This window comes from Syngnathoides biaculeatus, chromosome 3, assembly GCF_019802595.1.
Source record: "Syngnathoides biaculeatus isolate LvHL_M chromosome 3, ASM1980259v1, whole genome shotgun sequence".
In the NCBI taxonomy this organism is placed as follows: domain Eukaryota; kingdom Metazoa; phylum Chordata; class Actinopteri; order Syngnathiformes; family Syngnathidae; genus Syngnathoides; species Syngnathoides biaculeatus.
Window position 1 is genome coordinate 35,063,416 of NC_084642.1, and position 22,780 is coordinate 35,086,195.

The window sequence follows — 22,780 nt, forward strand, 5'->3', positions numbered from 1 at the left end:
AAGGGGTGCTGCGGAAAAAGTTAATCTCCCAAAAGGGGGGCACACACCAAAAAGTTTGAAAACCACTGTGCTATGGAATTATAATCAATAAGAAAAATGGTGAAGTGTTAAATACTTATTTCAGCTGCTGTATACCGAAATTAAATGCATATATAAAACACGATGGTATGGCTGTTTTCGGTGCCTCAAGAAACATTTTCTGTGGCGTAAGATACTGCAACTGACAACGAGACAAGCTTCAGCACTCCTGCAAGCCTCGTGAGGATAAGCAGCTCAGAAAAAGGATGGATGGGTGGACTACTGCAGTACGTATTTAAAATAATATCTTTATACAATTGCAGGACTTGGCTGGCGAGGTGGAGGCGATCCCTTCAATTACCATGGATGCCAATGTGATTCATAACAACGAAGGCTACGGGGTGGTGCTTGTGAAACCGTCTCACAGTAACGACAGGAACATTTATGACAAATGTGCTGAGAAAGGTGAAGTGTTCCAAATACTCATTTTCATCTTTTTACCTGGCAAGTTAAACCTGTGTGCTGAGAGGGCAATGTGATATATATTTTAATAAAGCTTCACTTATTTCTTCCAGATGAGCGTGTTGATGTGGAACAGATGTTTGAGGACGGACTGCGGAAGAATGTCACGGGACGCCCGATGGCCTCACCAAGCCAGATTACGTGCAAGCCAGAAGACGCTCCGCCAAACTTGACAGAGAATACGCATCAGGACAGTAATGTGAACTCGGCAAGGAATTGGCAATTTTATTGTCAGCTGAGCATAAACAGACAAACATCCTGTACCTTAGCTATGCAAGACGTGATTGCCCACAAGATTTTCAGATCTATCAAGGGAAACCAGTTCCGACGCAATGGCATGGGTGACTTCGGCACTTTTTTATACTAAGAATTACTGCTCGATGACAATTAACATGCTCTGATTGACACATTTATTTAATACTGTACTTTAATGCACTTTGGACTTTTAGTTTTACTTCTGGCATTTGATTTGCAGCCCAGGGCGTACTATGCCTTTCATCCTAAATCAGATGTCTTAACGATTGTAAAAATTGGAATTATAAAATGTAACTCATTCAGGCCGGTGTTACTCTTCGAAATTGAAAACTTAGTCTATTTTTTTTCTTCCTTTTTGACTGTTGACAAATTAATGGAGTAAAATACAGTTGCATCCAGATGTATTTAAAAAAAAATATACTGTATATATTTACAAACTACCATACAAAGGGTATGACAATTTGATGAGCCCAATTGTTTTGGACAGTTGACATTATTCTAAATCCAACCACTTTTTCTACTTTGTCGTCAATGACTTGTAAAGTCTCCTTATGGACTTATTTCATGGTTCCTTCCTGGAGAATTTTTGTCCAATGTTCCCTGCAGCCAGTCTATTTGCTGCTTCTTTGTAGGTTTTGTTGCTTCACTTTTGTCCCAGTAATGGAAAATTCTTACAAATGATTTTCAGCCAAGTATTTTAAAAAAAAATTGTATTTAGTTATGACAGTTGTCCACTTACCATGCAGCAACGTTAAAATGTCTGTACTGTATTCCTGAATGATAACTGCTATATTCTTTTAATCACATCTTGATGGTGTTGTCTCAAAGCCACTGTGTTAATGTAGTGCACAAAGGAAAAATGAGAACAAGCCTTGTAATTGTCCAAATACTGCTGGGGTGAAAATGGATTACCCGTTGTGGTATTTGGTCATCTATAACTCAAATGTTGTCAAGTCAACAGATGAGTGAGGTGGAATTAAACAATAAAAAAAAAATAAACCTCACAATGGTAACAAACATCTAGTAATTTAACTAATTTACCAATATATTCACCTGTATTGTAGCATGTCATAGCAGTGCTCCACATGCTGCCGAGGTCAGACAAATTAATCCCTTTGAACTGTAACGAGAGTTCAAAAAGATCGGCGAAATCTAAACTCTCTCAAGGTAAATATCATTTATTCAGAACCATGTTCCACAGTGTCAAAAGGTTAATTTTTTTCCCATTCAGAAATTCCCTCCCCTGTGCTCTAAAGACCAAATGCCCATCTTTTAAATGTTCTTAGTAGTACTTTTGATTAATTGTTTATTCATGTACAGTATTTTTGTTGGTTTTAGTTGAGTCCACTGACGCTGTCAAGAAGCTCCCAAAAGGTATTTGTATGGTATTTTTTTTTTCCAAAAGGTGACGTTATTTTATCTACATTTTGGGGTTGTAGTGGTATTGTATGTTGTTTTCATATACGTACTGTAAAAATTTCCCATTCAGTTCACGTATTCAACTTTGGTGCAAAATTATAATGTGTTTTTTTGACTCGAGTCAGTTATATAAATTAAATTTGGAGTTGGACAATACTTTGTTTTTCATGAACTGTGAAAAATCAGATGTATTTAGTATTTTTTTTTTTCCAGAAATGGCAGATATTCTAAGATGTCACTCACTGTGCCCCCCAGACAAGATACAAACTTTAAGTCTTTTTTTTTTTTTTCTTTTTGGAAAACATGAAAACTGCGGTTTTCTATAAACCATCTTAGTCCAATTCTAGAAAGCCACCAATCCTTAATGATCAGGGGACCTGTCTTAGGACTTTGACGACGCCACTCCAAAACTTTAAAAGTCATAAGTTGACTTGTCAGTCTGTTTCGGATTGTTGTTGTGCTGCAGAAAAAAGAAAAAAAAAAAAAAAGCTTAAACTTGAGGTTAGCACTGTTGCTTGTCTTACAAATAGTGGCTGTCCTTTAAAGATGACTGCAAGAGTATAACGTGGAATGCTCAATGAGGTAAAAAAAATAAAATAAAATAACTTCAGGTTAAGACTTAAGAGACGTAGCACAGTGGGGAAAGCGTTGGCCTCACAGTTCTGAGGACATGGGCTCAATCCCAGCCCTCCCTGTATGAAGTTTGCATGTTTTCCCCATGCCTGCATGGGTTTTCTCCGAGGACTCCGGTTTCCTCCCTCATCCCAAAAACATGCAACATTAATTGGACTCTAAATTGCCCCTCGGTGTGATTGTGAGTGGGGCTGTTTCTCTATCTGCCCTGTGATTGGCTTGCAAACCAGTTCAGGGTGTACCCTGCCTCCTGCCCATTGACATCTGTGATAGGCTCCAGCACTCCTGTGACCCTTGTGAGGATAAGAGGCTCAGAAAATGGATGGATGGACTTAAATCACTGGCACAAAACAGTAAGGTTTTTGTATATGAAAAAGGACCGTGCGGCAGACACTAACCAGTCGCCACTGCGACCCCTATAAAAACCTATTTTTTCTTAAACCAAATATAGAATAGGTGGCACAGTGGAGCAACTGGTTAGTGTCTCCCTCCCAGTTCTGAGGACCAGGGTTCAAATCCCAGCCGCACTTGTGTGGAGTTTGCATGTGTGAGATTTTGTCTGGGCGCTCGTTCTGGTTTCCTCCCACATCCCAAAAACACACAACATTAATTAGACACCCAAAATTGACCCTAGGTGTGAGTGTTGTCTGTCTCCATGTGCCATCTGATTGGCTGGCAACCAGTTCAAGGTGTACCCTGCCTCCTCAGAGCTGAGATAGGCTTCAGCACTCCCGCAAGCCTTGTGAGGATAAGCGGCTCAGAAAAGGGATGGATGTTCATGGGGTATTAGTTTGAGACTTTTTGTCCTTGTGATTTAGATTATCAGACCACATTTTATGATCAAAATGTGCAGAAATTTAGGCCCGATACCATTAGATTTTGATTTCATTAGGTTATAAAGATTGTATTTTTATTGGGTTTTCAAGATGTGGTGAGAAAATGCCAGGAAAATCAATTTTCAAGATACTGTATTATAATGCAACTTTTATGCCTGGCTGTTGAAACAGCTGGATTTTTAAAATTTATTTATTTTCTCTAAATACCCAAGATGCAAATAAGCTTTTCTCTGATTGGATAATTCTTTTTTCCAGTTTAAATATGGAAATCATCTTTGCTGTTATTGGTCCTTGAGGGTATCACAGCTTGGCTTGAGTTTGTCAGCTGACACAAACTTTCGACTTTGCACAAGATGAAGATGAGTGGCTGTGTAACAACTTCAACGTGGGCAAGCACTTGAATAATGACTTAATTTATATCACAAATCCCATAAATCTGATCCAATGGTTTTGCATTCAAATGTCAAACTCGATAGATATCAAATTAAAACAGGTCACAGATTCATTTTGACCCAAGTTATGCATAAAATGGTAGAAAAAAAATGAAATGCTGATGGTATGGGGCCTTTAAACTTTGACAGGTTCACACAATAGCCCCAGACCCAACCCTCTGTATGTGATGTGGTATTTTCACAATTTGGACCTTCACAGAGTAGTAGAAAGTGGAGGCCACCGTAGTTCAGTAGGCATGTCATGAGGATTAAATGTTAGTTGTAAATAGTTTGTCAAGAAAATCTCTCTATAAATATTTGTATTTATTCATTCGTTCAGTCTCTGTTCTGCTTATTCTCACTAGGTTCGCAGTAGTGCTGGAGTCTATCCCAGCCATCTTCGGGCAGGAGGTGGGGTACACAACACAAGGGACATAGCAACAACCAACCATTCACAATCGCACTGAAGGTCAATTGACCCCTGTGTGGATATTGCGCAAACCGCATCACTGACCAATCAGAGGCCAGAGATCTGGATAAACCATACAATACAGGTCTCGTATAAATGAATGAGACGTTCTCCGCTAGCATAACACTGCTACGTGTGAACGATTGACACTTATTCTTTGTTGAGCGATATTTAACGATGATCGGACTGCACAAACGTGACGTGACGTCACTTCAGGAGGTGTGGTTCAGTGCCCTGTACGGAGGGGTCAATTGAGAGTCCCATGGAGGCCATTTTTGCCACCTGTCTCTCTTATGTGTTGTGAACACAGACCTTTACTGAGGCGGGGGGCTTCCTGCAGTTCTCTAGCAAGTGTCCTGAATTCTTTTGTGGCCTCGTGGATGAGTCAATGCTGCTCTTTTGAGGTGTGATTATTTTTTATTGGCCAGCCACTCTTGGGAAGGTTCACTACTGTTTCATGTGAGGATAATTTCTTTCCCTATGGTTTGCTGGATTCTTAAAGCTTTAGAATTTGCTTTTAGAACCCTTTTCATACTGTCAATTGCTTCATTTCTCTGGTGTTTCTTTGGATCGTGTCATTTTGTGGCAGCTTTTTTTTTTTTTTTTTTTAAAAGATCTTTTGCCTGACTTTTGAATGGCAGAAACCAAAAACGGATTGTTAACTGGTTAAATCACACTAACTCATGATTTGTGCCCCTGGTCAGGCTGGATAATTTTATCCTTAACAAATAAAATACTCATTGACAAATTTAGCATTTGTGTTGTTTTTTCAATATATTAAAATGAGCCTAATCTGAAATATTCAAATCTGATTATGAAAACAAAATGGGTGGCACAGCTGTAAAGTGTTGGCCTCACAGTTCTGGGGTTCAATTCTGGCCCCACCTGTGTGGAGTTTGCATGTTCTCTCCATGCCTGTGTGGGTTTTCTCTGAGCAGACTGGTTTCCTCCCACATCCCAAAAACATGCGACATTGAACACTCTAAATTGCCCCGAGGTGTAATTGTGAGTGCGGCTGTAGTCTGTCTCCGTGTGCCCTGTGATTGGCTGGCAACCAATTCGGGGTGTATCCTGCCTCCTGTCTGTTGACAGCTGGGAAAGGCTCCAGCACTCCCCGCAACCCTTGTGAGGATAATTGCCCAAGAAAATGGATGGATGAAAACAAAATGAGTAATGGAAGACATTTTCACAACAATGTACAATGGGAAATATCAACCAAGAGGGGTCCAGTTGGCTTTAATCAACTTTTGCAGATGACCACGTTCTGGATGACTGAGAAGTATACACAGACAAAATAAACGGTATCTTATAAACGTCATTTTAATCATAAAGTTACATTAAAATTTTTGCAGTGCTATAAAATGCTTGTTATTGCTCCTCGTCAGATTCCTGGCACGTTTTAAGGTGGCACTCGTGGACCTCCAGCTCCTCAGCACTCACCATAGCGGGGTCAATGGCAGCATACCGTGTTCCATGGAACTGACGCAAATGAATCTATAAACATAGACAAGTGACAAGAAGGTGAATGGCAAAGTGAGAAACCAGAAAAAAACTAATCTTTTGGGGAGATTTTTTTTTTTTTAACCAGAAAGTGATGTCATTCTGTTCCATCATTAATTTGTGTAGTGGGTAAGCATTGTTAGCTTGGTGTATAACACTGGTCAGCGACAAATTTATTGGCAAAGATGTTTTTAGTTGATTTATGAAAATGTGGATGTTCTGAATCCAAATATCACATTGGTTTTGCTCAATCAGGTTAATGTTATGAATTATGGCCACAGTTTTTTTTTACTACATTTTGGGTACAGGTGCACGTACTTTCGCTTTGTATGAGGCGTTCTCAACCTGTTTTTTTCTAGATTGTGTGAATCCTTCCTTGAAATAAATGTAATACATCATGAGGTTGTGTATAAATAAGTGCTTTAGACCTTCAGAACCCTTTCTGCAAATGCATTGAACAATTACGTTATTAACTATCTTCATTTCAAACCATGTCTTGGCTGCTCTGCTCAGTTTCCAGTTATGTACAGTACTGCATATGCAGAATTATTTGTCCAATCACATGTCAGCTTGTATATGTTATGATGTAAATGTAATCTGCCAAAGGCCCTCCGAATGTCAAGTGCTGGTCTCAACAAGGTCAAGCAAATGCCAAGGTGGAATTTTGACATTAGACACATTACATGATATGTTTTAACGTCTCGTTACGGAGTGCACTGATGAGTGCATGTTTTGCTTGTTTGGGGAAAGAAAGTAGAGCAGAAAAATGGACCAAATAGGGTGAAGATTCATGGGGCCACAACCCTTCTTTTAAACGCCCATTTTATAACTTTTAGATTGTGAATTTATTTACGCATGATGATGATTGCTCATCATAATTATCAGTCATAAAATTAGACTTCTAAATTTCTTGGCAAGTGAGCAAATTGACAAATTCAGCAGGGGAGGACACTGATAAGGTTATGGGACATAAGGACAATTGCTGTTCGAATATGTTGACATGGAAAACGGTGACACGCTGTGGCGACCCTAAACGGGACAAGTCGAAAGGAAAAAAAAAAAAAGAGACAAAATGTTACATGATCACTGTTCAAAATTCAGGGCATGAACCTCCTATATTTGAACCTCTTAAGCAAAAACACATGGACATGTCAACAAAAATGTGACCCGATTTAGAAAAATCAATGTGAAATTTCGTCATCATAATTGTCCTGGATAAGCCAAAACAAATTTTAGACATACATTTATCATTGAAAAGTCTAATTGGGATTTTTAGGCAGCCATGATTCTGATGCCGTGGCGCAGTGATTAAAATTAGTTTTGACAACACTTTACAGATTTGTTTGTCCCTTTCGGGGTCGCCACAGCGTGTCATCTCAGATGAACGCACATATATGTTTTGCACAATTTTTACACCAGATGCCCTTCCTGACGCAACCCTTTTCAGGGAGTGGAGGCCCCAGTGGAATATGAACCCACAACCCCTGGTTTACCAGTGCTCTAACCACTGAGCTACGGGGGCTCTGATAACACTTTACAGATAATCACTGCAATCATGACGGCTTTTCAGTCAAATGGGGGCTTTTTGGTTAAAATGAGATGCGTATTAAAACCCTGTTTCCAAATAACAACACAACAAAATTAAAAGCAACTCTGTGGCAATGCACACAGCTTATGTCATACTGCCATACCTGCGTGTAGAGGTTTACATCGGCACGTCGGCAAAGGTAAGGGAAGTTTCCGCCAGTTTTCAGATGAGCTCGTTTGGCATTTGGAAACAATTTATACATCTCTTCCTTAGCTTCTAACGAGAGAGCACTCTGATCAAAAACCTGAGCAGTGTCAAAACAAACAACATGCTTATAATAAGCGCTACTGTATGTATTATTGTACGATTCCATTTACACTTACATCTATAATTGTCACAGCAACATCCTTTATTTTGTGTGGCTCCACATAGGAGTTCTGACAGTTTAGTGTTAATCTGGAAGCTAGCTCTCTCTGGTTCAGGCTCTCCAGCTGCAGCATATGAAATGGTCAAAATAAAAGGACTTATTTTCCACTGAGTAACAGATGAGCATAAATATCCTTACCCTATCAACCATGAAGTCAATTGCACCAGCCATTTCTGGGTCAACGGGTCCTTTAGCAAAGTTGCCTAGAACGATCTTCTTCAACACGAAAGCTGGCATCAACCAAAAACTAAGGAAAGATAATAAAAATTAATTTGCTTTCAGAGCATACTCGCACCAGGCCATTCAATCCGTGCTAGTCTTCCGTCCCTCTTCTCCCCACCACTCACATTGCTCTTTAACCATTCCAGCTTTGGGCCATGAAGACTGGACACCACTTAATTATATGCAAATTTTATTATTATTTTTTTAATTACATAAGGTGGCTTTCAGATGGTATTTCTGAACTAATAACTGGAACTCCTCATTGCTAATGGAATGTGGGCTGGCCCAACCACTGTCCACCCCTTTTGCCATAAATTAGAAACGTGAAATCATGGCATTCTAAAATTATTATCTGTAACTATACTGTTGATATAGTACAGTATAGCCAGAATGCAAGGGATGAAGGAATATCTAGAGTGAATGAATGCCCCTCCTCGAGCAGTCATTTTATCGTGGTGGAGCGGTCACACCTGGCTGTTTTGGTGGTTGCAGATGGCTTGCGGAGCCCTCATAACGACATACTGTACATGTGATTTCTGTTGTGCAGGCAACCCAAATGACGCAACGACAGGTTGTCCTAGTGTGATTTCTGTAGTTTTGTGTGGCTGTCGATGTCCACAGGCGCAGAGTCAAATGCGAATCGTGTCGGAACAACTAATTATGGAAACGCTTTTGACAAAGGTCGCTCAAAGAAAAAAACATGAGGAGTACCGAAGTTTTCAACAAGAATGGACAGCCTTTGTGGAGAAGGGAGAGTTCTGCCGTGTCTACATTCACAGATGTGGAGTATGCCAAAGCATTCGTCCTTGATATTTTCAATAAACATTTTGCCAACTGCACATAAAGACAAGATAATCAAACGGATAAAAGACATGCCTTGGTCAGCAAGAACCATTCACCATGGTACCATCATGATGCAAAATCAAATACAATTACGTTCACGATAAATGGACAAAAGTCTCAACGCCTGCATGAAGCTCAAGCTAATGACGTATCAAGCACCAGAAGTCGCATTAATGGTAAGAAGTAATTTTGTCATCATTGGTTAGCAACTCCTAACAATGTTATTTAAAAGAATTCAGAGACTTATTGTATTCTGAAAGTGTTGGTCTTACATAAATGTGCAAATACACATGTACTTAGTTTTAAAAATACTGTATACCTCTTTTGAAATTACATTTTATATTATTTGGTCTTTTTTGGCTCTCTCAGTCAAAAACGGTCCTGACCCCTGTCGTAGGAGCTAATTTGTCTGGGGCTTTATGGCCCTGGTAGGGTCACCCATGGTAAAAAAGTCCTAGGTGAGGGACCAGACAAAGTACGACTCCAAAATCCCCACGATGAGTACAAAAATTAGATCTTTGTTTCCCTTGCCTGGACGCGGGTCACCGGGGCCCCCCTCTGGAGCCAGGCCTGGAGCTGGTGGGTCAAAGGCGAACCCCCTAATATGAGCTGTTCAGTCCCTGTACGATCGTTGTCAAAGTTTGGTTCGCATTGCCGGCAATAAGTTGGACTCGTTTCCGGTGAGAGTTGGACTCCGCCAAGGCTGCCCTTTGTCACCGATTTTGTTGATAACTTTTAAGGTCAGAATCTCTAAGCGCAGCCTAGGCATAGTGTACCCGGTTTGGTGGCCTCAGCATCGCATCTCTGCTCTTTGTAGATGATGTGGTTCTGTTGGCTTCATCAAGTCATTCATTCATCAAGCTAATCTGAGTTTCCTCCGCAGGGTGTCCGGGCTCTCCCTTAGAGATAGGGTGAGAAGCTTGGTCAACCGGGAGGGGCTCAGTGTCAAGCCACTGCTCCTCCGCATTGAGAGGAGCCAGATGATGTGGTTGGGGCATCTGATTCGGAAGGAGACCCCGGGGATGACTCAGGACATGCTGGAGAGACTTTGTCTCTCGGCTAGCTTAGAGAGACCTCAGGATCCCTCCGGAAGAGCTGGAAGAAGTGGCTGGGGAAGGGAAGTCTGGGTATCCCTGCTCAAGCGACTTCCCCCGCGACCCGACCCAGAAAAACGGTAGAAAATGGATGGATGGATTGAATGAATGTCTACTGCTGTGGGTATTTACAGTGGGTACAGAAAGTATTCATACCCCTTAAATTTTCCATTCTTTGTTATATTCCAACCATTTGCTGAAATTTTTTTTCATTTTTTTCCCTCAGCTACTGTGGGTCGAAGACAAAGAAGAGAAGGAAACCGGATCCACCGTCAGAAGAAAAAGACGAATGCACAGAGCCTACGACTGAGTGTAGGGACTTTGAATGTTGGGACTATGACAGGAAAAGCTCAGGAGTTGGTTGGCATGTTGATTAGGAGAAAGGTTGATATATTTTGCATCCAAGAAAGCAGGTGGAAAGGTAGTCAGGCTAGAAGTTTAGGAGAAGGGTTTAAATTATTTTACCATGGAGTAGAAGGGAAGAGAAATGGAGTAGGGGTTATTTTAAAAGGAAGAGCTGGCTAAGAATGTCTTGGAGGTGAAAAGAGTATCAGACCAAGTGATGAGCCTGAAATTTGAGTGATGTATAATGTGATTAGTGGCTATACCCCACGGGTATGATGTGACTTAAGAGTTGAAAGATAAATTCTGGAAGGAACTAGCAGAAGTAGTTGTGAACCATCCCAGACACGGAGAGAGTTGTGATTGGTGCAGATTGTAATGGACATGTTGGTGAAGGAAACAGGGGTGTTGAGGAAGTCATGGCTAAGTACAGCATCCAGGAAAGTAAGTTTGAGGGACAGATGGTTGAGGAATTTGCAGAAAGGATGGAAATGGCAGTAGTGAACACTTTTTTCCAGAAGAGGCAGAAACATAGGGTGACCTACAAGACCGGAGGTAGAAGCATGCAGGTGGATTATATTTTGTGCAAATGATGTAATATGAAGGAGGTTACTGACTGTAAGGTAGTGGTAGGGGCAAGTGTAGCTCGACAGCATGACAGTGGTGTGTAGGATGACTCTGGTGGTGGGTAGGAAGATTAAGAAGACAAGGGTAGAGCAGAGAAGCACATGGTGGAAGCTGAGAAATGACAAATGTTGTGCAGCCTTTCGGAAAGACTTAGAGAGGCAGGCAGGAGAGTACTAGGGGTGTCTTCTGGTAGGAAAGGAGAGAAGGAGACTTGGTTGTGTCATGCCAAAATACGGGAAGTGGCGCAGGTGTCAAGCATTGGCCTCACAGTTCTGAGAACCTAGGTTCGATCCCGGCCCCGCCTGTGTGGAGTTCTCCCCGTGGCTGCGTGGGCACTCTGGTTTCCTCCCACATCCCAAAAACATGCATTAATTGGAGACTAAATTGTCCCTAGGTGTGATTGTGAGTGCAAGTGTTGTCTGTCTCTACGTGCCCTACGATTGGCTGACAACCAGTCCGGGGTGTACCCTGGCTCCTGCCCGATGACGCCTGGGATAGGCTACAGCACTTCCACGACCGAGCGTCTCAGAACAATGGATGGATGGATGGATAGATAAAATGTCACAGTGATACACAGTGATCAGACCCTTTGCTTCGTATTTAGTAGAAGCATCCTTTAGAGCTAATATAGGCATGAGTCAATTTGTGAATGATGCAACAGGTTTTTCACATCTGGATTTGGGGATCCTCTGCCATTCGTCCTTGCAGCACTTCTCCGTTTGTCAGCTCGGATGTGAACGCTGGCGGACAGACATTTTCAGGTTTCTCCAGAGATGCTCATCTGGGTTTACTCTATATTAGGGCTCTGCCTGGGCCATTCAAGAACAATCACAAAGTTGTTCTTTATTCAATCTGTGCTTTTAGGATTATGGTCTTGTTGGAAGATGAACCTTCAGTGCAGTCTGAGGTAGTGAGCACTCTGAAGAAGGATGATCACTGTACTTGGCTGCAATCATCTTTTAACCGATTGCAAACAGTCATCCTGTCCCTGGAGCAGAAAAACACCCCCAGAGAATGATGCTGCCACCATTGTGCGGCTTCGGAGATCGCTGAGGCAAAAACCTGGGCGTGGGAGGAATTCGGTGAGGCCTTGGAGAACGACTTCAGGGCGGCTTTGAAGAAATTCTGGTCCACCTTCTGATGTCTCAGGAGGGGGTAGCAGTGCATCTTCAACATTGTGTAGAGTGGGAACGAGGCGCTGCTGACCTCAACTCGGGATGTTGTGAGTCGGTGGGGAGAATACTTCGAAGACCTCCTCAATTCCACCAACACACCTTCCCACGAGGAAGCTGAGTCTGGGTGCTTTGAGGCGGGCTCTTCTATCTCTGGGGTTGAGGTCACAGAGGGGGTTAAAAAGCTCCTTGGTGGCAGGAACCTGGGGGTGGATGAGATTCGCCCAGAGTTCCTAAAGGCTCTGGATGGTGTGGTGCTGTCCTGGTTGACACGCCTCTGCAACATTGTGTGAACATTGGGGACAGTGCCTCTGGATTGACAGACTGGGGTGGTGGTCCCGCTTTTCAAGAAGGGTGACCGGAAGGTTTGTTTCCAACTATAGGGGGATCACAATCCTCAGTCTCCCAGGTAAGGTCTACTCAGGGTTACTAGAGAGGAAGGTCCGTTGGGAAGTTGAGTCTTGATTCAGGAGGAGCAATGTGGTTTTCGTCCTGGCCATTGAACAGTAGATCAGCTCTACATCCTCGGCAGGATCCTTGACGGCGTATGGGAGTTCGCCCAACCAATCTACATGCGTTTTGTGGACTTGGAGAAGGTATTCGACCGTGTCCCTCGGGGGAGTACTGTGGGGGGGTTCTTCGGGAGTATTGGGTACCGAACCCCCTGATATGAGCTGTTTGGTCACTGTACGACCCCTGTCAGTTTGGTCCACATTGCCGGCAATAAGTTGGACTCGTTTCCGATGAGAGTTGGTCTCCGCCAAGGCTGTCCTTTGTCACCAATGTTGTTTATAACTTTTATGGGCAGAATTTCTAGGCGTAGAGGGTGTCCGGTTTGGTCGCTTCAGCATCGCATCTCTGCTCTTTGCAGATGATGTGGTTCTGCTGGCTTCATCTAGCCCTGATCTCCAGCTCCCATTGGAGTGATTCACAGCTGAGTGTGAAGCAGCTGGGATGAGAATCAGAACCTCCAAATCCAAGACTATGGTCCTCAGTCGGAAAAGGGTGGCGTGCCCTCTCCAGGTCGGGGAATTGCATTTCACATCTGTAAGCAGAAGAAGCTTACATTGCCTACGTAAGCAGGTCTTGACTGATGATGTTGGATACATTCAAGGTGTCACATCAAAACTAAAATTATCATTCCAAAGCAAACAAAATAGCATAACTGGCAAAAAAAAAAAAAAAAAAAAAAGAATGAGTCAATAAATAATTGACACAAAACATGCACCTTAAACGCTATTTACATGCTCCCAGCATGCTGTGCAGCACTAAGTAGGTCAATGGTTACCGAAAAAACACGTTGGTGGTAACCAGTGCTCAGGACAGGGGACATCGTTTGTTTCAGGCTTGGGTGAGCTACAGTATGTACACAATTTTCATAAGATATGGCTCACAAGCAGACAACAAAATGTTATGTAGCGTCGCCAGCTAGTGCTCGTTGTTGTGTATAGTAACCATGGTGCCATTCTGTTGAACACATGATCTGACTAGAGCACCGAATTCCAACTTTTTTATGAGAATTCAGCATACCAAGAGCTATTCAAACAGGTAGTCAAAGAGTTTTAGCATCACCCCTTCCTTTTCCAACATTTCTGAGCAGTGGTACACAGAGCAAGGTCTATAAGTGAGTCGGCTCCTCCGTACACAAAGCGTGTTGTGGCCACACGTTAACCTACGTAAACCTCTGCGTGACCGACGGTTTATTTTCTTTTTTTAACTACGCATTGGACTAATTTGAAAACAATGCACATTAAAAAAAAAAAAAAGTCTGTCGAGGAGAGGTTGGCCGCAACACGCTTCTGTGTATGTAGGAGACAACTCCCTGTTTTATTTTATTTTTTTTAAATACGCATTGTTCTCAAATGAGCCAACTTGGCATTATAAATACTTTTTGGGAATTTGAGATGAAGAATAAATCCTTCCAAAAATGAAGTGATCGCTACACAGTCGTGTGTATTTGGTTGGGAACCATCCATCACATTTAATTGCCAAAATCCATCAATCTTTTCTCATCTTTTTAGCTGGTATTCCATAGAATGATCTCTTTGAATATCTGTCTCGTCTGTTGTAACAACCAACAGCATAACAAGTCTCGGCCACTGTGTATATTTTGCTCCGGTTCAATGTCCCCCACACTGTCGAGCAGCTCTTTTTGACTGGGAATATGGCACCGTGAAAATGATGACGTCACGTGCACGAACTCTATATTGCAAGTTCTCCCACTTGGAAATCGTGGAGGGGTCTGAAATTTTCATAGAAGGTGCATGTCCACTGTGAGTGAGATAATTTAAAAAGAAAAAAAGCCGTGCATGATTTCAAAACATGACGTCTTAGTGTATTAGTTAGTTAGTTTGTTACCAACAGTCACCTTGGAAACGGTGGTCCCAGCTCTTTTCAGATCATTGACCAGGTCCTGTCGCGTAGTACTGGGCTGATTCCTCACCTTTCTAAGAATCATTGACACCCACGAGGTGATATCTTGCATGGGGCTCCACTCCGATTGAGATTGGCTGTCATGTTTAGCTTCTTCCATTTTCTAATGATTCCTCCAAAAGTGGATCTTTTTTCACCAAGCTGCTTGGCAATTTCTCCGTAGCCCTTTCCAGCCGTGTGGAGTTGTACAATTTTGTCTCTGGTGTCTTTGGACAGCTCTTTGGTCTTAGCCATGTTACAAGTTTGAGTCTTACTGATTGTATAGGGTGGAGAGGTGTCTTTATGCAGCTAACGACCTCACACAGGTGCAGCTGACTCAGGATAATTCATGGAGTGGAGGTGGACTTTTAAAGGCGGACCAAGATGTCTTTGAGGGTCAGAACTCTATCTGATAAGACAGGTGTTGAAAAACTTATTTGCAACTGTATCACATAAATAAATTGTTTAAAAATCATACATTGTGATTTCGGGATTTTTCTTTTTCGATTCTCTCTCTCACAGTGGACATGCACCGATGATGAAAATTTCAGACCCCTCCATGATTTCTAAGTTGGAGAACTTGCAATATAGCAGGGTGTTCAAATACTTATTTTCTTCACTGTATATAGATTTCACATCTTGCATGTTTTACAAGGAATAATTCCAACGCACGCAATAGACATGTCTTGTTCTTGTTGCTATGTTGTTCCTAGTTCTGTATGTCGTACTAGGGCACCACCGACTGCTGGAGAAAAATTCTTTGTGTGTTCTACACACTTGGCCATTAAAGATGATTCTGATTCTGATGAGAGAATTTGGTATCAATGAACTTGACTGGATTCCAGTCCTGCCCTCAACCTGATAGAGGACATTATCAGTGTGTGACCTCACAAATATCCTCTTGGAAGAATGGGCAAGAATTCCCATGAACTCACTCCTAAATCTTGTTGAAAGCATTCTCATAAAAGTTGGAAGTTCTTACAACTTCAAAGGGTAGATCAACATCATATTAAGCAATACAGATTTAGAAGGAGATTGGGGATGGTGTAGCGATATGCTTGCCTGACATTGGTGCGGGGAGTGGGTTCTGTTCCCACTGAGTGACTGTCTAAATGCTTGTCCATGTCTATATGTGACCTACGACTGACTAGTGACCAGTTCAGGGTGTCGTTCACCTTTCGCCCGAACTCAGCAAGAATAGGCTCAAGCGCCTCGTGACCCAAGCCAGGATAAGCGGTGTTGAAAATGGATGGATTTAGAATGGGATATCACTTAAAATCATACACAGTACGTAGCGCGCACATGTGCGTGAGTAATAGTGCTGGCCAAACCTCACCTCTTCCAAATATGGCTGAGCATGGGAAGTGTACCCACAGTGAAATCTTGAAAATGTACAGGACTTTAAAAAGTCAAGTGGGTATCAACATTGCACGGCTTGCCGAGTGCGAGTATGCCCTTAATGACATTTGACGGTATCAAATAGTACAAATATTGAGAGAAAACCTGTTCGCTGTCCATGTCTGGTTAAAGATGGAGGTATCACTGAATGAATTACACAGTATCAAAGAGTGAACTCTGGGGGACTTGCATGTTAACTCTGCAAACTTCTGTGCCAGGAATCCACCCAAGGATGCACCAAACAGATGAACCTTAAACATCAGAGAAGATTATCAATGGACAGGAAAATAAGAAAAGAAAAAAGTGCTCAGTCGGGGAATAAACAAAACACAAACAGTATATACGAGAATATTCTTTTCTTTATATTTCACAAAAATTTTAAGTTTTATAGTGAGTGAACTTAACCGGGGCATGAACAATTGGCTTCTTATCAGTTTTGGGGTACATGCAAGCATCTTTAATAAAGTTTGGGACCCGTAATCCTTGCAACCACGCTGTGACAGCCGCCATGCATGACAATAAAAAGTAGATTAAGAGAACACATTCCAATTTACACTTAAGTGACAAACAGTACTTTGAGCCTTCTTTCAAGATTCACTAATCGTTCCACTGAGTGAACAGTGAAACATGCATCTAATATCTATGACTGCACAATGCTCGCCTTTCCAGCAGTCACAGAGGCAGCTGTGGCCCAACGGTGAAGATCATTGCTTGCCACTGTGGTGACCATTCGCCAACACGCCCTGGACTCACGGCTCTGTTTGTCATGGTCCTGCCGCTCCAGCCCTGGCTGAGCAGGTGCCCGCATGGCCGTGCTGATTGTGAGGCGCACACCTGCGCCTCATCATGGCTGATTGGCCCTGGTGTATATAGGACCATGGGGACGATTGGTCCGGCGCCAGATCATTGCGGTTCATGCCCCGTTCCAGCACTCCAGTATCTCTGATCGTATTCCCGTGTGTACCGACCTCCGCCTGTCCTCCGACCAACCCCGTAAGCCTGACTCCTTTGATACTCCTCCCTGCTTTGCTCGATCTCCCGTGTACCGACTCCTGCCTGCCCGCTGACCTGCTCTCTACGCCCGACGTCTTGACTACCGCTGCTGCACCTGACTGCCTGCCCGATCCCCGACCGTGGAACAATAAACGTTTTTCCCGAATTACCTCTGCGTCTCCCGTGTACTCCTGCATTTGGGTCCTACCTCCGTCTCTATGGGTCGTGACAGAACGATCTGGCCAAAACAGGACCCAGCAGGAAAGACCCGGCATCGCCGGGACCGACGCAAGGTAGACCAACTGCCGGAGGACCAAGCCTGTCCGATCCGGGTAGGCTATATGACGTCCTCCGCTTCCGTATCATACGCTCCGCCGGCGAGCTATGAATAAATCCTGACCACGACCCGTCCAACACCTCATATTCTGTTTGAATCAGATTTTTCGGACTACGAGGAGGACCGTGATTTAGATGACCAGCTGCCTGACTACGACTGATTATTTCGACTGAATCTCTTCGCCCAATCTTTAATCCCAGTCAGTTTGTGTCACCTGCCCGCGTTTTCACCTCCCGGGCGTCTTCGCCCGGTAGGTCTGAGCCCTACAACCCGTTTGAGGGAACTCGCTTGGCCATCTACCCGGGTCCTCCGCGTGGCGGCAAGAGGAGACGTCCAGGCCGGGCGTCCCCGTGTGCATCCCGCTGCGCGGCAACAAAGACATCGTCGTCGTCCACGCACTCCTCACCGGCAACGGTTAAACCAGCAGACCCACAGCTGGTAGCAAAGCTTCCAGCCCAGAGGGAGGAGGGGCTGCCAAATCACGAGGTGTTCTACCGCGAAATGCGGGCGGAGATAGAGCAGCAGAGCACCAAACTGGCAGTCCTCACGGCCCAGGTCCGGCAAGGATTAGAGAACTAACCGAGCTACGCTGACATCGCGGCTGCTACTGACTTGCTGCTGACTCAGCTTCACGCTGCAGTGGCTACGGATCCACTACCAAGCAAGGCTCATGTCGCCGTCGGAACGGATCAGCTGCCGAGACACGCCCACGTTGCAGTTTCGACGGACTCATTACTGACTTTTGCTCATGCGGCAGTGGCAACTGATCCGCTACCAAGCCAAGCGCACATAGCAGTGGGAACGGATCTGCCACATCGCCATTCCCACGTCGCTGTGGGAACGGATCCGCCACCTTGCCACGCCCACATCGCAGTTTCACATTTAGGCTCACGCAGCGGTGGCCACTGATTCGCTGCCGAGCAGAGCTCACGTGGCAGTGGAGACCGATCCGCCGCCGCCTCACGTTGCTGTCCAGGAGGTGGCGACGTCTCCGCAGCCGCTTCTTATCTGTGTCCAGGAGTACCGGTGGCGACCGGTCCGCGGCCGCTCCACGCTCCTGCTTCATCAGCGACCGGTCTGCGGTCGCCCCCCGTTCGTGCTCTGACGGCGACTGGCACGCCCATACGTTAACGTCCAGGAGGTGAAGACGGTTCCCCACCCACCTCACGTTCCCGTCCAGGAGGAGGTGGCGATGGCACCCCCGCCGTCTCACATTCCCGTCCAGGAGGACATGGCGTTGGCGGCGCCGACGGCTTCTCACGTTCCTGTCCAGGAGGCGGCGGCGATGGTTCCGCAGCCGCCTCACGTTCCTGTCCGGCAAACAGCGACGAGGGTTCCTCAGCCACCTCACGTTCCTGTCCACCAGACGGCAGCAAGGGTTCCCCAGCCGCCTTACGTTACTGTCCAGGAGTACCGGCGGTGACCAGGCCGCGGCTGCCCCACGCTCCTGCTTCGTCGGCGACTGGCACGCAGTCGTTCCACGCCCCTGTCTCAACGACAACCGAGGATGGTGACGGCTCATTGGCATCCTCACGTTCCTGTCCAGCAGACGGTGACGGAACCACAGTCGTCTTCGTTCCAGTTCCGGCAGCGACCGATCCGCGGCCGTCCCACACCCCTGTCTCGACAGCGACAGGAGCTGTGGAGTTCTGATTGGCCACCCCGGAACTGGAAAAGCTTTGGGATGGCTGTGATGGTGATGGTCATGGCTTTGGTCCTTATCTCCATCATCCTCTTCGCTCCTGATGGCTCCCAGCCGCTTCATGACCTGGCCTCATTGACCAGTCCACAGCTGCCTCGTGACCAAGCCTCGGCCGCGACCAATCCCTGGTCGTCTGTCAACCACAGCGTGGGAGGTCCTCGTCCGGAGCAGTTGCTTGCCTTGGTCTGGTTCCTGCTTCGCTGTTGGGTTCCTCACAGAGGTTGCCCCGTGGGGATCCTGGTGCTTGCCGTCCGGTTCGTCCTCCTGACCTCGCATTTGGTGGCCTGGATGGCCACCAGACTGGGGTTGGTTGGCTCCTCCGGACCCCCTTCCACCTGCCCCTGGATATGTTAATTCTTGTATGTGTGTTTCTTTTGTTTAGGAACGTCTGTGAGCCGTGCCTGGGGGTTGTCTGTCATGGTCCTGCCACTCCAGCCCTGGCTGTGCAGGTGCCCGCACGGCCGTGCTGATTATGAGGCGCACGCCTGCACCTCATCATGGCTGATTGGCCCCGGTGTATATAGGACCAAGGGGATGACTGGTCCGGCGCCAGATCGTTGCGGTTCATGCCCCGTTCCAGCACTCCCGTATCTCTGATTGTATTCCCGTGTGTACCGACCTCCGCCTGTCCTCCGACCAACCCCGTAAGCCTGACTCCTTTGACACTCCTGCCTGCTTTGATCGATCTCCCGTGTACCGACTCCTGCCTGCCTGCTGACCTGCTCTCTACGCCTGACGTCTTGACTATCGCTGCTGCACCTGACTGCCTGCCCGATCCCCGACCGTGGAACAATAAATCTTTTTCCCGAATTACCTCTGCGTCTCCCGTGTACTCCTGCATTTGGGTCCTACCTCCGTCTCGATGGGTCGTGACACTGTTGTCAGTGAGCCAATGGACAGTCTTATATTTTCAGTATTCTACCCCCAGCCCCTAAGTTGTAATGAAGTTGAGAGCAGTTGAAAAAAAATGCAGACAACCAGGTTCAATTCATCATGCCAGCCAAAATTGTGATCAGAAGTAAAATTTGATTAACTGTGCAGTCCTAGTTCACAGCAATTTAAATATATAAATGTTCAACAGGCAACAAATAAACAGAAAACAAAAGCTCACCTTATCTAACTGTAAGTGATCAAGAAGTTTACGAAATCCATCACAGAACTCCATGAGATCCCAGTACACCGGATATTGAAGCTGTAAGAAACAATTCAAGTTGCATCTTCAGAACAGAGGCAATCTGAACTGCCCAGTCAAGGGCACAGTGATAAAAGATATTTTACATTTATATATATATATATATATATATAATATATATATATATATATATATATATATATATATATATATATATATATTGAAGTGTGTCTTCTGCTCATATTTAGTCATGACTGTATAACTCGCTCATACGATAAGTTATAAACTGGATTGTAATCAGATGTTTGAAGCATGCCAACTCATCAGTTACCCTTAAGTTAACTTTGCTGAACTGTTTACTCGAGACCAGAATGTAGGAATGTGCTAGTTACTACCAGCTAGAATTGGTTTTGTCATTATGATACAGATATTTTGTGATGCTCTTTATTTTCCTTTCATACTTTTGTGATGATCCTTGTGATAGTATAAGAATGCTGTAAATCCTCTGTATCTTTGCACTTGTATATATAAGAATTTTCCAACCGACTCAACATTTCCTACTTAAGTTGAAATGGGATTCCAATATGTTTGACCAAAAACATAACCGAAGAATGTTTTTCAAGAAAATTTCGGATTATTTTCTTCAAAATCATGTTTTAATCGGTATTTTGTACTAATGTCTTGAAACTTTCTGACTTCAGGCAAACATTTTGGATATCCTTCCACAAGGTTCCCACAATAATTGGCAGGAATTGTGGCCCATTAGCCCTGACAGAAGTGTAACTGATTCAAGTTTGTCAGTATGCTTTTCTGGTCATTGTCCATCAGGAAGATCCATTTGTGCCCAACCTTTAACATCCTGAATGATGACTTAAGATATTAAGTATTTCCACATAATGTTCTTTTCTCAGGATGGAATCTATTTTGTGAAGTGCACCAGTCCCTCCTATGCGAAACAACCCAACAAAATTGTGCTCTCACACACTCTTTCAAAGTTAGAAAGCTGGTCATCTCAGTCAGGCTTGTGGGTTTCCCGCTTTCTCCTTCAAATATACACATCCTCATTTTGGCCAAACTTTAATTTTAGTTTGGTCAGACCACGGGACATGACTCAAAAAATTAAGATCTTTGTCCATGTGAGCATTTGTAATCTTGCTTTTTTATTTGTTTTGGAGTAATGGCTTCTTCCTGGCAGAGCGGCCTACCCACCCATATTGGTACAATGCTTGTTTTACTGTGGATGACGTACTCACCAGCTTCAGACGACATCTTCAAAAGGTGTTTTACTTTTGTTCTTAGGCTGATATGCAGATTTCATATCAAAGTATTTCAATATGTAGGGCAAAGAACCAGTCTCCTTCCTGAGCAGTATGATTGTTGGACATTTCCATGGTCTTGACACTTGCATGTACAGTGAAGAACATAAGTATTTGAACACCCTGCTAGATTGCAAGTTCTCCAACTTAGAAATCATGGAGGGGTCTGAAATTTTCATTGTAGGTGCATGTCTACTGTGGGAGAGTTAATCTAAAAAGAAAAATCCAGAAATCACAATATATTATTTTTCAACAATTTATTTGTGTGATATGCGTCTTACGAGCCACTCCTTGGTTTTTCTTGCTGTGTGCTTCGAGTCATTGTTATGTTGAAAGACCCAGCCACGACCCAACTTCAACGCTCTGACTGAGGGAAAGAGGTTGTTCCCCAAAATCTCACAATACATGGCCGCAGTCACCCTTTCCTTAATGCAGTGCAGTCGCCCTGTCCCATGTGCAGAAAAACACCCCCAGAGCATGATGCTACCACCCCCATGCTTCACAGTAGGGATGGTGTTCTTGCAATGGAACTCATCATGCGTCTTCCTCCAAACACGGTTCGTGGAATTATGACCAAAAAGTTCCATTTTGGTCTCATCTGACCACAAACGTTCTCCCATGACTTCTCTGTTTCATCCAAATGGTCATTGGCAAACTTAAGACGGGCTTTTGACATGTCCTGGTTTAAGCAGGGGAACCTTCCATGCCATGCATGATTTCAAACCATGACGTCTTAGTGTATTACTAACAGTCACCCAGGAAACTGTGGTCCCAGCTCTTTTCAGGTCATTGACCAGGTCCTGTCGCGTAGTACTGGGCTGATTCCTCACTTTTCCAAGAATCATTGAGACCCCACCAGGTGATATCTTGCATGGGGCTCCACTCCGATTGAGACTGATTGTTTAGGTTCTTCCATTTTCTAATGATTCCTCCAAAAGTGGATCTTTTTTCACCAAGCTGCTTGGCAATTTCTCCGTAGCCCTTTCCAGCCGTGTGGAGTTGTACAATTTTGTCTCTGGTGTCTTTGGAGAGTTCTTTGGTCTTGGTCCATGTTAAAGGTTTGAGTGTTACAGATTGTATAGGGTTGACAGCTGTCTTTATGCAGCTAACGACCTCATACAGGTGAATCTGATTCAGGATAATACATGAGTG

General features: G+C 44.3%; 2 protein-coding genes and 1 long non-coding RNA gene across 7 annotated transcripts in view; 1 reads left to right on the forward strand and 2 right to left on the reverse strand.

The window, feature by feature from the left end:
* shcbp1 (SHC SH2-domain binding protein 1) overlaps window positions 1-2,481 on the forward strand; it is a 34,407-nt gene extending 31,926 nt beyond the window's left edge. The window contains exons 12-13 of the mRNA XM_061815559.1: window positions 342-483; window positions 594-2,481. Coding sequence (XP_061671543.1) covers window positions 342-483; window positions 594-907 — 456 coding nt within the window. The 3' untranslated portion in view covers window positions 908-2,481. The remainder of the gene's footprint in view (window positions 1-341; window positions 484-593) is intronic.
* Window positions 2,482-5,887: 3,406 nt separating this feature from the next.
* spg21 (SPG21 abhydrolase domain containing, maspardin) overlaps window positions 5,888-22,780 on the reverse strand; it is a 38,784-nt gene continuing 21,891 nt past the window's right edge. For all 5 annotated transcript variants that reach the window (XM_061815568.1, XM_061815566.1, XM_061815569.1 and 2 more), the window contains 6 exons: window positions 20,292-20,372; window positions 16,254-16,399; window positions 8,177-8,285; window positions 7,995-8,102; window positions 7,775-7,915; window positions 5,888-6,077 (listed from right to left, as the gene is read on the reverse strand). In XM_061815568.1, the coding sequence (XP_061671552.1) occupies window positions 5,952-6,077; window positions 7,775-7,915; window positions 7,995-8,102; window positions 8,177-8,285; window positions 16,254-16,399; window positions 20,292-20,372 (711 nt within the window). In that variant the 3' untranslated portion in view covers window positions 5,888-5,951. The remainder of the gene's footprint in view (window positions 6,078-7,774; window positions 7,916-7,994; window positions 8,103-8,176; window positions 8,286-16,253; window positions 16,400-20,291; window positions 20,373-22,780) is intronic.
* Window positions 20,546-22,780, reverse strand: part of LOC133498565 (uncharacterized) — a 5,706-nt gene continuing 3,471 nt past the window's right edge. Inside the window, exon 4 of the long non-coding RNA XR_009794345.1 lies at window positions 20,546-22,780. This exon is cut by the window's right edge and continues 808 nt beyond it. This is a non-coding gene — a long non-coding RNA (uncharacterized LOC133498565).